We start from the raw sequence: 17,008 nt of genomic DNA, 5'->3' as shown, positions 1-17,008 counted from the left end.
GCTGCTGTATTCTGTTTCCTATTTGGTCGTGTGGAAAGAAGCGCTTGTTTTTGTTGCCTCAACGAGGCACAAATCCTTCCTCCTCCCGTCTCCACCCAATCAAAAGCCTCGCCTTCACCGGCAACAATGTCACTCCCTGCGTGTTAACCTAAACGTGACGTTAACGGGGTCATGGCCAAGCGTCAGTATGTGGCTATTATGTTGACCTTTGGGAATGACAGGGAATCAGGAAAGAGGAATCATTGGTATGACTGACCACACACGTGTACACCGTGTAAAGATACCGTGTAAAGGTTGATATGAGGAGGCGTATATACACGCACATACATGCACACATGTACGTTCATATTAAACATTTTTAAATAGCACATCTACACAGTTCACAACACATCGCTACGTGTTGTGAGCTTGCAGATCTGCTATTTTCACTCCTTTTTTCGCGACATGAAGCAGGGAGTTAATTTGAAGCGTGGAGATACGGAGGTTTCTGCCCGACAGAAACCATACGCATGCATATCACATTCACACACACACACACGCACACGCACACGCACACACACACACACACACACACACACACACACACTTGATTTGTGCTGTGAGGACAGATCTTTATTTTTCACACGGTTGCCTTGACATTTATAAACATCAGTACATTTCAGAGATGAGCATCATAAACAGAATATTAATGTGAGAGTTACTGTCTGTCTGTCTGTCTGTCTGTCTGTCATACTGTCATACAGTCTGTCTGTCTGTCCGTCCTTGATGGAATGTCATCACTATCGGTCCTTTGATTAATGTGACAATCAGATACTGCCATGACTCAATCCTTACAACAATAAAAAACACACACACACACACACACACACACACACACACACACACACACACACACACGGGCGCGCGCACGCGTGCGCGTTTGTGTTTGGAGTGCATCAGGCAACCATCAGTTGTTTCCAATAAAACTCCAAAAATAGTCATAATAAAGTGAAAGACATCAACAGTGATAATAAACAGAATCTGTGCTCAGCAGCCATACTGGAATGCAATTGGGCCTCTTCCTTACTTCCCTCACAGGTTGTTACCAATGATACTAATGAAGGCTCTGTTCCATTCTGGTTGTTACAATGATACTGTAAGAGCCATTATTGGTATGACCTGAATTGATATTGGTATGACCTGAATTGATATTGGTATGACCTGTATTGGGTCACACACAGCCTGCAAGTAGGCTCTTTGATTGCACTGAGTAATTAAGCCTCATGGGTTGCTCCCCTGTTATTTGATTAGTCACTCACTTAGGCTGGGTGGGGTTTTCTGTTTGTTCATTAGAGTGAAGCAGTGTGAGGAGCAACACAGTTTTTTGACCACACTTTAGAGAAATAAGTTGTACTGTTTAATTTCAAGTAAAGCACCTTTGTTGATTTTTTACTGTTTCTGAGGACTTATTTTGTGCGTCAAGCTGATTGCTAAGAACTGTTACACAGAAGGGCAATCTAACAGGGAAGAGAGAAGATTGCCACTTCATAAAGTCAAAAAACTTTGCTCAAGATGGAAGAAGGACAGAATATGGATGGTTCTGACCAAAGGAGGGCATTGAAGCTCACTGAAAGAGCAATGGAAGACAGACTCAGCAGGTTTATTGGAACAAGAAGAGGTAAATTGTCTCAACTGTCTGCCATGATGAGAAATATGGAAAACTTAAAACTTGATGGCTCAAATGTGAATGTAGTGGAGGAGATGCTTAGACATAACTTTTGCAAAGCGAAGAAAGAGTTTGAAGACATTAATGCTGAGGTGATAGCCTTGCTAGATGAAGATGAAAGACAAGCTGATCAACAAAACTGGTTTGAACCCAAATCAGCGCCCATAAATGACTTTGTGGAAAATACAGAGAACTGGTGTATTGCAATGTGGATTAAAATAAGAGAAGAGAATGCTAGTGCAAGTGAATGTCCAGCAGGCACACCTCATGAAGATGATGTGAGAGTAGAGGACAGCGTGTCTCAAGTTAAGACAGTACAGAAAAGCAGTACGAGTAAATCTGCCTCATCTGCCGGCCATAAGTCATCTTTATCTTCATCCTCAAAGTCTTCACGGTCCACAGCGACCAAAGTGTCCTCAGCACGTATTATGGAAGAAGCAGAGCGTGCTGCACTGATTGAACGTTCAACTGCATTAAAAGTAAAACAAGCACTTGAAATTGAGGAGGCACAATTAAAAGCTAAAAAGGAACAACTGGATGTTGATACTGCTATTGCTGCATCCAGCGCAAAGCTCAGGGTGCTTCAAGAATATGACAATGTCAGTGGCGCATCAAAACAAAAAAGAAGTGATGTTAAGCCAACTTTGAGTATTGCTGCAGGAAGACAAGTTCCAAGCAGACCGGTGCAGTCTGCACATGATCAATCCCATGACAATGGTTACAGTCAGAGACATGCTACAAGCAGACCGGTGCAGTCTGCACAAAGCACACAGCATGATCAATCCCATGATAATGGTTACAGTCAGAGACATGCAACAAGCAGACCGGTGCAGTTTGCACAAAACACACAACCTGACCAAGCTCAGGATAATGGATACAGTCTGAGACATGCTCCAAGCAGACTGGTGCAGCATGCACATGATCAATTTCACGATAATAGTCATGTTCAATCAAGAAATAACGAAAGTGAGCTGTGTCAAGTCATGCAGAGGCAAAATGTGATTACTGAAATGCTTGTCAAACAGCAGGCTATGTCTAACCTCCCTTGCAAGGACATTCCAATATTTACAGGTGACCCTCTCACTTACAAATCCTTCATCAGGGCTTTTGAGCATGCTGTGGATAGCAAAACTGACAGTTTGAAGGACAAGCTTTACTACTTGGAGCAATATACAAGTGGGGAGCCACAGGAGCTCGTTCGAAGCTGCGAGCATATGTCAGCAGATAGAGCCTACATCGAGGCCACTAAGTTACTCCAAAGGCATTATGGAGATGAGCTTAATATAGCCAATGCATACCTGGATAAGGCATTGAAATGGCCTCAAATCAAATCGGAGGACGGCAAAGCATTGAGAACCTATGCCCTTTTCCTGATTGGCTGTAGGAACACCATGGATGACATAGAATTCATGGACGAAATGGATAATCCTACGAACATGCGAGTGGTCGTTTCAAAGCTACCTTATAAACTTAAGGAAAGGTGGAGAACAACTGCATTTGAGATCCATGAGAGAGGAAGAGGACGAGCAAGGTTTTCTAACCTAGTCGATTTTATTGACCGCCAGGCCAAAGTAGCCCTGGATCCTCTTTTTGGAGATGTGGTAGAGAATTATCAAGCCACAAAAGGAAAGGAGAAAGTTGCGAAGGAGAGAACCAGCGAGAGGTTTGGTAGGAGGGAGAGCAGTTTTGCTGCTGGTGTTCATGACACAACCACAGAAGAAACAGGTGTACAAGACACAACAGAAACATTCAAGAAAAGCAGTCCAGTTAAGGATGTGGCTGTAGCTTTCCACAAACCATGTTTATACTGTCAGAAGAATCATGCTCTTGCTGTCTGCAATAAGATTAAAGATCTGACAAACAAAGAACGGATAGACTTCCTCAAGTCTAAAGGCCTGTGCTTTGGATGCCTTACAGTAGGGCACCTCAGTAGAGGTTGCGAAAAGAGAATAAAGTGCCAGACCTGTTCTCAATTGCATCCAGACATACTTCATGTCATGAAAGAAGGTAACAGTGCACCCAGAGAGGTTGAAGAAAGCACCACTGAGAGTGATGTAGTTTCCAGTGCCTATGTGTCACTGGGCCATGAGGCTTGTGGAAGCACTGGGGCTGGAGAATGTGTCCTAGCCGTGGTACCAGTAAAAGTGAAATCCCAAAAGAGTGAAAGATATGTGGAAACATATGCCTTCGTAGACCCAGGAAGTACTGCAACCTTTTGCACTGAGGGTCTACAGAGAGCACTAAACCTTAAAGGAAAGAGCATCCGGTATCATCTAGACACAATGAGTCAAGATAGTCACAAGTTGATGAAGAGTTGTGTTCTATCAGACCTGGAGGTGTGTGGAATTGAAGGAAATACTTACATTGAACTGCCGAAGGTGTTAACACACCCCCACATCCCTGTAAAGAAAGAAAACATCCCACAACAGGAAGATGTTTTACAATGGCCTTACCTGAAGGAGGTGCGTCTGCCACGCATTGAAGCAGAGGTTGGTTTACTCATAGGTGCCAACATCCCTAAAGCCATTGAGCCATGGCAGGTCATCAATAGCGAAGGCGAGGGGCCTTACGCCGTCAAAACTGCCCTGGGATGGGTGATAAATGGACCCCTTAGAAAAGGAGATGGCATCAAGTCTGCCAGTGATAAACTGCAGAGCTTCACCGTCAATCACATCTCAGTTACAGACATAGAAGAACTGCTAGTCAAGCAGTATAACACAGATATCCCGGAGCGAAGCTGTGAAGAGAAGGACGGGATGTCTCAAGAGGATCGTCAACTCATGCACCTAACCACAAGGCCAGCGAAACTGGTTGATGGACATTATTGCACGAGTTTGCCTCTGAGAAATGAAAACATCGGAATGCCAAATAACCGCTGCATTGCCTTGCAACGTGATGATACTCTCAAGAGAAAATTCAAGAGAAATCAAGAATTCCATGAAGGTTACAAAACCTTCACGAAAAGTGTCATTGAAAATGGCTATGCCGAAAAAATACCTGTTGAGCAACTCAGTCGCAATGATGGCAGAGTGTGGTGCATCCCTCACCACGGGGTGTATCACCCAAAGAATCAGGGAACCTCGCTAAGTGAGCAGTTGCTTCAAGGACCAGACATCACCAACCAGGAGAACAAAAAACATTGTTCTTTCCTGATGGGAAAATCTGGAGTGACACCTCTGAAGCATGTTACAATGCCACGACTGGAACTAACAGCAGCTGTTGTTGCTGTCAAAATGGACAGAATGATCAGACAGGACCTTCCTGTCAGGAGATATCATCTTGATAATGGATGAAGCTGCCCCTCGAAATCTTGGATCCTGGGCAGAGTAATAAAAACATTACCAGACTCCAGCGGTACAGTGAGACGAGTTACTGTAGTGTGCAGACCAAAACTAACATATTAGACAGACCCATAACCAAACGCTGCCTGTTGAAGCAAGCAGTGTAATCATGTGAAGATGTCAAGAAATGTGGATTATAGAAATGAAGATTACTTAACCTTTTGTGATGCATGATGAATGTTATGGCTCTTTGTGTTTATTTGTGTACATTTATAATTGTTTGAGTTAATGGTAAAACAATTAGGGGCTGGAAATGTAAGAGCCATTATTGGTATGACCTGAATTGATATTGGTATGACCTGAATTGATATTGGTATGACCTGTATTGGGTCACACACAGCCTGCAAGTAGGCTCTTTGATTGCACTGAGTAATTAAGCCTCATGGGTTGCTCCCCTGTTATTTGATTAGTCACTCACTTAGGCTGGGTGGGGTTTTCTGTTTGTTCATTAGAGTGAAGCAGTGTGAGGAGCAACACAGTTTTTTGACCACACTTTAGAGAAATAAGTTGTACTGTTTAATTTCAAGTAAAGCACCTTTGTTGATTTTTTACTGTTTCTGAGGACTTATTTTGTGCGTCAAGCTGATTGCTAAGAACTGTTACACAGAAGGGCAATCTAACAGGGAAGAGAGAAGATTGCCACTTCAGATACTAATGAAGGCTCTGTTCCATTCTGGTTGTTACAATGATACCAATCTGGGAACCCATCGCCAAATAAAAAGGAAAAGCGGCGCCCTCTGCTGTTTTTTACTCTTTCACTTGGCTCTGGGACGAGCTGAATGGAGCACCCGTGCGCAAGGAAACTGGGGTTTTGGTCTGCGTTCAGCGCTCCACTTCCGGTGGTGCGCTTATGTTTTCATTCCCACTAACAATATTTCTTCACAGAACACTTAACACCATTTCTCCCGAAGAACATGGATCGTTTTGTTTATAAGCCCAGTTGTTTCTATGATGAAAGAGCAAGTTAAAATGTGAATATCTTTCCGTGGTTTTGTCTCCTCCGAGGACGCTATTGTTAAATGAGTTTCGGTTTGTTTTCAGTGGGAAGGGAGCACAACCAGTAAATCCCGCCCACTACATTTGATTGGGTGAAGCGCGGCCTGCTTCCTGATCTGAAGGCACGCCCACGTGTAAGCTAACGCGCACACGTTCTGAGCGGGGCTCTCAACAGATTCAGTAGCGTAGCTCTGAATCTGTTCTTGAGAGATTACAATGATACTAATGAAGGCTCTGTTCCATTCTGGTCAAACAGAGTCAGGGTGTTGACTCACTGGAAACACTCTGCTACACCAGTGGGTCTCAAAGGGTGGTCCAGGGACGCTCATGGGTCCTTGAGGAGGTTCCAAATGGACCCTTAACACATTGAGTGCCAATCGCGTAGATCTACGCGAACCTACTTAATTTTGCAGAGTGCCAGTCACGTAGATTTACGCAAAGTGGTCTTCTTTTTCTTTCTTTTTTTCTCGCAGGTTCACATTTCATTGTAGGCCTCGTTCGCCACGACACATTTCATTGTAGCACCACCGGAAACGGAATTATCCATATCCGGAGATTTTCGTTCCCATCCGCCTCCACTCTAAAGCGGAAACTAAATCTCCATTTTCTCGGTTGTCGTTTTTCTCCTCGCTGATCGCTGTTTAACATAAACCGCTGTAGCTTCAAGATGGCGGATCGCAGATCGAAACGGTCTTCGCTGAGCGTCACACAGATCCCCTGTGTGTTTACAAACAGTTGAACGCGCGATTTTAACGGATTTAGCGATGTCTGTGGCGACGTGAAAAAAAACAACAATAAATCGCTGGCACTGGTGAGTACATTATGATATTAAACTCTGGCATGGAATGTGTTAACGGGTGTGTAACTCTGAGTGTACAAATACAACTAAAGGTCCTTGAAATATATATTTTTTTAAAGTTTGAAAACACTAAATGGAACAGAGCCTTCATTAGACTCATTGGTAACACCTGTGAAGTAAGTAAGGAAGAGGCCCAATATGGCTGCTGTGCAGAGAGAGAGCCTTTTGAGATCTGAGAGGATATTTTGTCCATGTTGTAGCCCATGGATCTCACTGTGTGTGATTTATGTACAACGATTAGCTGCCCGTCCGCCAAAACATCTCCTCAACACATGGCCAGGAACGCATCTGTGTCGCCACTTAAACCATTACTTTTATACTTTGGCTATTCAAAAATAGCAGAGCTACAAGCTCATAGCACGGCACAGAGTGCCACACCACTATGAGCTTGTAGATCTGCTGTGCAAATATTTGAATATATATATATATATATATATATATTTTTTTAAGGGAACATTTGCAACTCAAATCTTTGCTTCTGGGGGTCCTGGAAACAAAAATAGTTAGAGAATGGGGGTCAGCGGCCAAATACATATCATTTTGGGGGTCCTTGACATGAACATTTTTGAGAACCACTGCTGTATAACAACATACGTTTTTCAGGAAAAAAAATAGGATTTAGAAGACATTTTGTAGAATCCCACTGAAGCAAAGATTTGAGTTAAACAAATGTTTGCTTTAGACATATATATTCAAATATTTGCACAAATTCTCAAGATTTTTCAAAAATATCAGATCTACAAGCTCATAGCGCGGCACTCGGTGCCGCGCTATGAGCTTGTAGATCTGATATTTTTTGAATAGCCAAAGAACTCTTAAAATGACTATGTTGTTGCCGTCAGGGGGTATTTCTGGTGAACGGTGTGATTAATTGGGCGGTATAGACACGGTGTGGAGAGTTCCTCTCATTCGTTACGTTGTATCTTGTCAGCATCCGCAGGCTGAAGCCTTTTAATCGACGCGACTCTCCCACAGAAATACTACTTTTCCACTCTTTGAAGAAAAGTTTTGGCAGCGGGGAAGGAAATCTCACACAACCAGCCTGCCCGTCTGCAAGCCAACAACTATTTATTATCGCTGACTGTCGGGTCGGAAAGCTTGTATCTCCATTATGTCAACGTTTTAAGTTACATTTTCTGTAAATTGCAAAAATGTGTCGCAGAAAAGTAGCAAAACAGTGTGTCCGTGTGTTTCATAAATATAGAACCAATGAACAGTATTAACACATTGACTGCCAATCGCGTAGATCTACGCAAAAGTGGTCTTTTTTTTTTTTTTTTTTTCTCGCAGTGACACATTTCATTGTAGCACACCCGGATACAGAAATGACGTCAATCGAAGATTTTTGTTCCCATCCGCCGCCGCTCTAAAGCTTCCGCTAAATCGCCATTATCTCTGTGTTATTTTTCTCCGCGCTGAACGCTGTTTAATAGAAACTGCGACTACTGCAAAATGGAATGTCGCCGATTGAAAATGCCTTCTCTGGGCCACTCACACAGCTACCCTGTGTGTCTACAAACAGTTAACAACGCCGTGAAGAAGATCAATAGCAGAGGGAGTCCGGACGTGTGCAGTGTGAAATGAATCCACGTTGAAATACATCACTAATAACCAAACAACACCATGGAATACATCACTAATAATCACACGAAAAGGACAGCAGAGGATTCACTGGCAGTGGTCAATTTATTTTACTTAATTACTCCCATTTCACGTTTTCAAATGTATAAAAATTGTTTGAAAATAGCAGATCTACAAGCTGCAACGCATTGTGAGCTTGTAGATCTGCTATTTTCAAATGGCCAAAATGTATATAGGGCTGAAGTGGTTAATGTATGTTTTGTAATAATAATCAAAATCTAAAAAGTAACCAAAGTTTTCAAATAATTGTAGTGGAGTAAAAAGTATAATATTTGCCTCTGAGATGTAGTGGAGTAGAAGTAAAAGTACTGAAAATTGTAAATGCTCAAGTAAAGTACAACTACCTCAAACTTGTACTTAAGTACTGTACTTGAGTACACGTATTTAGTTACTTTCCACCACTGTTCACTGGAGATTCCACTGACTGATGTGTGACTCTGTTCCCTTTTCTGTTTTTTACAGATTAAATTTGTACCAGATAAAGAGAGACTTTAACTGATTATAGGAAATAATTGAGTGTTTACATGGCACTGGACTCCTCCACACTAATCAGAGGATTTCAAAACAAATGAAGAGAAGGAACGCACACACACACACACACACTCAGACGCGCGCGCGCACACACACACACACACACACACACACACACACACACACGCACACACACACACACACACACACACAAATAAAATAGTGTGAGTGGCAAACTGTGTTGTTGTTGTTGGTAGTTTGATAGCTTATTATTTACAGTATTTACTTGTTCAATACTTACTACAAACAAATGGTATATAGCCTAAAGTGACACAGATGCCAGATTGAATGGGTTAAACAAACTAAATAACAAACATCTCCGCTATGACTCACATCCAGGCATCAAGATTCAAACACAGATATCAGGATCAGTTATAAATGGGGATATAAAACACACACAGGGCTTTAGTCTGATGTTAAGCTTTCTGTAGAGAGATTACACAGCTGGCCCTGAGGGGAATATTATATCGTCTGTCTGGTAGAAACCTCATATCGTCACCTTGATAAACTAATGGCCTAAGTCATCGTTTTAAGTTTTTCAGAAGAAAAAAAAAACTGATCCAAAACAAAGCTAAATGATATTTCTTAACACATTGAATGCCAGAGTTATTTCTGATTTTTTGTTTATGCCAGAGGTTTTTCATTGAGAAAAAAAAAGTACTCAGGAGCCGAGATACAGAATTTTTAAAGAAAGTTTTAAGTTAACACATTGAATGCCAAAAACGGTCCGGACCGTTTTTGAGGATCCAAACGAGAAGTGCCGAAAACGGTCCGGACCGTTTTTGACCCAATTCTATTTTTATACATGTGGGCCACGTGGGGCGCTAAAACGAAACTTTGACATCACCCAAGGAGTTTCTGAGAAGAAGAGGCTGGATGTGGCTCCATGTCAAAAATCCTTCCGGTCGGCGTTTTCAATGTTATCTCCTTGACTAAAAGCTTAATATCTCCATTTCTTTTTAATGTGGTGAAAACGAGCCGTTTTCGATCGGCGATCACGCTGCAATGGAGGATCGCGTTGGAAATATTATTGTTCCAGGCGTTAGTCGGGACCCTCCGCCGTCTCGCACGCACGCTTTGTTTACATGCACTTCCGCGTCTGGGCTTCTCACAGCATGAAACGTATAACGCAAGTGGATGGAAGAAATGCAGGCACTCAACGTATAATATTTTAATAAACCTCTGGCACCCAATGTGTTAACAAGGAAGTGGATGGGAGTTTAAATCTTCAAATAATCATATCTCCTTGGTCTTTGAGTCAAATAAAAAAAAAGAAAATGTATCTATGCGTTCTTGGCACACAAGTGATGGATTCAAAAGAACTCAAAGAACGCATGTATGCATTCTTGGCATTCAATGTGTTAATCATTTCACCCAAAACGTTTATAACAAATTATGACTATTAAAATAAAAATAACACTGTCTGCCAGTTATGTAACATAAGAGATCTAAATATGTTTAAATAGGATTAAACCTGACTTAGGCCAAACGATTGACTGATTTAGACATTTTTTTGCCTTTTTATTTTTTTGCCTAAGTCACAAAACCATGTGACTTAGGCCAAAAAAAAATGCCTATTTTGGCCTAAGTCACACTAGGGAGTCAGGCCATTATACTAAAAGGGGAGTGAACAGCATGATCCTTTTCAATTAGGAGATTTTACCAGAGGTGGCCAGTGCATTGAGGAGCTGACTTTAGGCAAATATATAATTTCCCTCAAAAAACTGACTTAGGCCATTAGTTTAGCAAGGTGACAAATGTAAAACTGTTACTCTTCAGGATTCAAATTTAAAAAAAAGTAGTGGATCTAGTAAGCATGACAGGCTTACAGTCAGAACAATAACTCAGCCCAGAAGTTATTATTCTTTAAGTCACTGTTTCTCACGCCACATTCAAGGGGTCTGCATGAATCACCGCTTCAACAACACATGACTATTACATCCTGTCTGTAACGGCATCACTCAAAGGACGCACCACCTACACACACACACACACACACACACACACACACACACACACACACACACACACACACACACACACACACACACACACACACACACACACACACACACACACACACACACACACACACACACACACACACACACACACACACGCTTCAGAGTGTGGGCTTGTTCATAAGCTACACAGTAAAAATCCTCAGTGTTCAATGTATCCATTTGTATCTTGGAAGGTTCTTCTGAGTTCAATAAAAAGGGATTTATGGCTCAATAATAATAATAATAATAATAATAATAATAATAATAATAATAATAATAATAATAATAATAATAATAAATGTTATTTGTAACGCACTTTATATTTGAAGCAAACATCAAAGTGCTACAGGTTAAAAACAAAAAATAAATAAGAAAACAACAATAATAATAAAACGGTGAAATGTATAAACTTCAAATCAAGTCAGCAGAACACAGTAGAAGTTAAAAAAGATAAAACAACTACATCTCTATCTAGGCAAATGCCTTGTTAAAAAGGAAGGTTTTTTAGGCCCTTTTTAAAAGTGTCAATGGACTGTGGTGCTCTCAGATGGTCCGGGAGGGCATTCCACAGTGGAGGAGCTGCTGAGCAGAAGGCCCGATCCCCCATGGAGCGGAGATGTGTTGTGCGGGGGGGGGGGGGGGGGGGGGGGGATGGGCTCCAGTGCGTTTGAGTTTCTGGAGCGGAGTGAGCGGGTGGAGTTCGGGGGTTTGAGGAGGCATTGCTGTAGATGGTCTGATGTGTGAGGAGGGAGACCTTGTACTCCATCCTGACGGAGATGGGAAGCCAGTGTAGTGAATAATAATAATAATAATAATAATAATAATAATAATGTGTGTCCATCCATCCATCCACTTAAATAAGTGTGTTTGTCACTCTGTTGTCATCGTCCTCTTCAGGGGTTCATGTTTTATCTTAGGGTTTGTGTATCTTCATTTATAGGGTTAGGGTTTGTATATCTTCATTTATAGGGTTAGGGTTTGTATATCTTCATTTATAGGGTTAGGGTTTGTATATCTTCATTTATAGGGTTAGGGTTTGTGTATCTTCATTTATAGGGTTAGGGTTTGTATATCTTCATTTATAGGGTTAGGGTTTGTATATCTTCATTTATAGGGTTAGGGTTTGTATATCTTCATTTATAGGGTTAGGGTTTGTATATCTTCATTTATAGGGTTAGGGTTTGTATATCTTCATTTATAGGGTTAGGGTTTGTATATCTTCATTTATAGGGTTAGGGTTTGTATATCTTCATTTATAGGGTTAGGGTTTGTATATCTTCATTTATAGGGTTAGGGTTTGTATATCTTCATTTATAGGGTTAGGGTTTGTATATCTTCATTTATAGGGTTAGGGCAGAGTCCTGCACGGGTCCAATTTTGAGAACCCGCGCCCGCCCCGCCCGTCAATACTCAGATCCGTAGACCGACCCGTCACCCGTGATAATTTCAAAATACGAACCAGACCCGCCCCCGCCCGTCAAATAAACGACCCGTTGTCCCGCCCGTTTACCCGTGTAAAATGTAAATCCTATTGAAAAGTGTGTTGAAAAAGATAGCAGCCTTCAACAACAGCGCTACATTCAGTGGTCAGGTTTGTACAGAAAGCAAGTGAAGACGGAGGAGCGAGCTAAGCCACGCGCGAACGCGCATCTACGCAGCAAACATGTGTCGTTGTTTATGTCATCATATACTTTTAATTTGAAGGTTTAACAGGATGTTCAATGTGTTTTTGTGAGTTAAGATAACTGTCCAGCATGCTCCATGCAGTTGTGCTGTTAAGTTATACAAGTTACGTTGTTTGGGCGGAAACAGTGCTCTCTGATTTTCACAATAAAATGATACCCGCCCGCGATTAGTTCAGTACCGCCCGTCCCCGTACCCGTGATCTTATAAAAGTAAAATTTTCACCCGTTTTCACCCGTCAAACGCGGGTACCCGTCGGGTATCCGCGGGTACCCGGCCCGTTGCAGGACTCTGGGTTAGGGTTTGTATATCTTCATTTATAGGGTTAGGGTTTGTATATCTTCATTTATAGGGTTAGGGTTTGTATATCTTCATTTATAGGGTTAGGGTTTGTATATCTTCATTTATAGGACAGTTTAGTCTGACAGGAAAAGGGGAGAGAGATGCAGCAAAGGCTCCGGACTCGAACCCGCAACACGCCGTCAGTCAGGCTACACTGAGCCTGGACCGCTACGCCAGCCGTCCAGGGTTAGGGGGTTCATGGGGTTCATTGTCCTCTTCAGGTTCACCCCCATCAGGAGGGGCTCCATCTCTCCTTCACTTCACAGGGCTGTCCTCTCTCTCTCTCTCTCTCCATCTCTCCTTTTCACAGGGCTCTCTCTCTCTCCTCTCGGTTATGGGGGTCTCTCTCTCTCCTCTTTCACGGGGGCTCTCTCTCTCTCTCCTGTCGGTTACGGTGGTCTCTCGCTCCCTCCTCTCTTTCACGGGGGTCTCTCTCTCTCTCTCCTGTCGGTTACGGGGGTCTCTCTCTCTCTCTCTCTCTCTCTCCTGTGTCAGAGCTGTGTTTAGGGCCTCATGGTGGCTGGTACTGTAGACAGGAAGTGGCCCCTCCCCCTACGGCCCCCCTCCTCCTCATTTCCTGCCGGTTGGCCTGGCCTGGCTGTCAGTTTCTTAAAATGGGGGTTCCTCATCAGGGGCTGAAAAGAGGGAGGAGTTGAGCTGAGAGATGATGAGCCTCCATTTCCTTCTCTTCCTTCTCTTCCTTCTCTTCCTTCCTTTCCTCTTCACTCTCTGTCTAAGGTTAAAGGTCAGTCTGTCGCTCCCACTATGACTGCGTGTCTTAAAGGGACTTTTCGCAGATTTTGCATCAAACCCCTATTTGTATCTAGGTCTAGGACCCATAAACATGATCCTGGTGTGTTTTTTTGTGTTTTATCTGTATTTTTAGATTTGTATCCATATCCTCAGAGACTATGAGTCATTTGACTCATAGTCTCTTTATCTCACCTTATTTCCTGACTACAATGTAGACCACACCCCCACGCAGCCTCCCCTCCCCACAAGGAAGGGCAGTGCCCCAAAGCATTATGGTCATTGTAGTAATGCAGCAGTCCAGTCAAACACCAGTCAAACACACAGACTTCTATATTTTTCTGGCCATAGGGTGCAAATTTCAAATTTTGCTACAGTTATCTACTACAAATATTACTAACATTGAGTGACTGTAAGTTCTTCCTAGGGGTGAAATTCTCCTTTAACCACAGTGACCTTGCGTCACTTTGTCGTTATAGGCAAACTTTTAAAAAGAAAACAATTCCATAAATTAAAAAGAAAACAATCAGGAAAACAACAAAAATAAATAATCTGGATGTAAAAAAAACAACCAAAATAATTTCCAAAATAGTGAAAATAGCTGACAATTGCTACTGTTTGCGGAAATATGTCTTAATTGACATTGAGACACACTGCCCTCCCTGCCTCAGTAGCCCACTGACAACACATGCTAAATGTACCATTATGTATGGCAACTGCATTGTTTTCATTGTCGTCAAAAATTATCATTTTTGAGCTGCGTAATGGCTGATGTTTTTTCAGGGCAATGTGTGTGCGTGTGTGTGTGTGTGTGTGTGTGTGTGTGTGTGTGTGTGTGCGTGCGTGTATGTGTGTGTGTGTGTGTGCCAGTATCTTACCATGATGGTGGTCACCACCACGGTCCGGTTCTCGATGGCAGCGGTGTCGTTAGGAAGCAGAGGACTGTCCTGGATCAGAACCAGTTTGTCTGCATCGTTCCAGTAGCCGATCTGCAAGGTCACAAAGGTCATATGCATTACAAACACACACACACACACACACACACACACACACACACGACACACACACACACACACACACACACACACACACACACACACACACACACACACACACACACACACACACACACACACACACACATCTACCTGAGTGTTACATTAACCACTTAAACGTGTAGTCCATGGGTCCTCCACAGGGGGTCCTCAGAGTTACTAGGGCGGGGGGGGGGGGGGGGGGGGGCACCAAATATTTGTGTGATTTGTCTATTATGTATTTGCCTTATGACTGCATAAGTATGTAATATCAGAGAACCGTGGTTACGAAAGTACATCTTAGGGTTTTAAGTGATTCATGTGTGTACTTAGTGTGCTTAGGTACATGTACTCAAGTAGTGTACTCAGGTAGTGTACTCAAGTACATGTACTCAGGTAGTGTACTCAGGTAGTGTACTCAAGTACATGTACTCAAGTAGTGTACTTAAGTACATGTACTCATGTAGTGTGCTTAAAGTAGTGTACATGTACTTGTCCTGGATCAGAGCCAACTTGTCTACATGGTTCCAGTAGACGATTTGCAGACACAAGGTCAGAACACATTATACACACCGTCAACGTGAGTGTGCATAGTAATGAGTGTGTGTGTGTGTGTGTGCGTGCATGTGTATTTGTGCCTGTGCGTGTGCGCGCATGCGTGTGTGTGCGTGTGCATAGTAATGAGTGTGTGTGCACTAGTGTAAATAAAATAAGTGTACTTTAAGGGCGTTAGACTTGTACTCTGATACATCTCAGAGGAACATTAGTTATCAGCCTCAACATTAAAGCCATGAACACATTAACACATTACTAATTACTAATTACAATCCAATAAAATGATTGTGAAATGGACCATTCTAGTACTGAGTACTGAGTACTGAGTACTAGGTATGTAACGTTTCCCTCAACTCACCATACGATTTGAATGACGATATTAGGTTCACAATATTATTTCTCTTACACAAATCCAGTATTTTTTTCTCCTTTAAAAAATAATAATAATACTGTGTTTTCTCTTATTCTCTTTTCAACACAGTAGCAAATGACTGAACGCTTTTTTTTTTTAAATCAATTCTCTTACAAAGATCCTCTTCTTTTTTACACGCCCTCTGCTGTTTGCATCGCAATGTTTTTTTTAATTAAGTCGATTTAAATTGTCACCAGTTTCTATCGATTTTAATCGATTTACGATAAATCGTTACATGCCTACTGAGTACTGAGTACTTTCACTTTTCATGACTTTCCGTAATACAATCCTTGGTTCTGATGGTTTCCGTTTAGTAGACATACTAAAACAGACCTTAGATCAGGTTATATCAATCACAGGTGTTATTTATTTGTTTCAACAGTGATCCAGGGTATCTGTAACTGGATGAGGGAAGGGGAGGGGCTTGTTTTCCTTACCCCGCGCAGGGTGTGTGCGTGTGCGTGCGCGCGTGTGCGTGTGCGTGCGCGCGTGTGCGTGTGCGCATGTGCGTGCGCGTGCACGTGTGTGTGCGCGTGAGTGTGTGTGCGCGTGAGTGTGTGTGCGCGTGAGTGTGTGTACGCGTGTGTGCGCGTGAGTGTGTGTACGCGTGAGTGTGTGTACGCGTGAGTGTGTGTGCGCGTGAGTGTGTGTGCGCGTGAGTGTGTGCGTGCGTGCGTGCGTGCTCAGATTAATACAGTAAGTGCCTGTCGTGTAGAGGGCGAGTCCCTGACACTCTGCTCTGGATGGTTGTTGTCTGTGAAGATTTAGGATCTACAGTAAATATAACAGACCTACTGCAGTATATAAAGGTTATAGATCTACAGTAAATATAACAGACCTACTGACAGTACATGATGTTATAGATCTACAGTAAATATAACAGACCTACTGTAGTATATAAAGGTTTAGGATCCACAGTATGTGAGAGTGTAAATATAATAGACCTACTATAGTACATTAAGGTATCAAAGCATGTTAATGGAGGCTGTATATTACAGTAGATAAAAGAGGACGTCCATTAAATGATGCTAATGGCCGTGATGGTATTTCAGATGTCTGTTTACCAGAGGCGTCTCCATGGAGATTATGATGATGATGATGATGATGCTCCTCACCTGACCAGTGGAACCAGATGGAGCCCTAATGGTCTGGAGTT

At 42.4% G+C, this 17,008-nt stretch overlaps 1 protein-coding gene across 1 annotated transcript in view; it reads right to left on the bottom strand.

Annotated features, from left to right (window-relative positions):
- Positions 1-17,008, bottom strand: part of LOC308081069 (glutamate receptor 4-like) — a gene marked incomplete at both ends in the record, with an annotated part of 96,032 nt that overhangs the window by 7,500 nt on the left and 71,524 nt on the right. Inside the window, one exon of the mRNA XM_080457469.1 lies at positions 14,730-14,840. Within this exon, the coding sequence (XP_080313595.1) occupies positions 14,730-14,840 (111 nt within the window). The remainder of the gene's footprint in view (positions 1-14,729; positions 14,841-17,008) is intronic.

The sequence above is a fragment of the Gymnoscopelus braueri genome (assembly GCF_963280865.1).
Source record: "Gymnoscopelus braueri genome assembly, contig: SCAFFOLD_169, whole genome shotgun sequence".
Taxonomy (NCBI): domain Eukaryota; kingdom Metazoa; phylum Chordata; class Actinopteri; order Myctophiformes; family Myctophidae; genus Gymnoscopelus; species Gymnoscopelus braueri.
The sequence above is the reverse complement of the archived record's forward strand: the minus strand, read 5'-3'. Positions and strand labels throughout refer to the sequence as shown.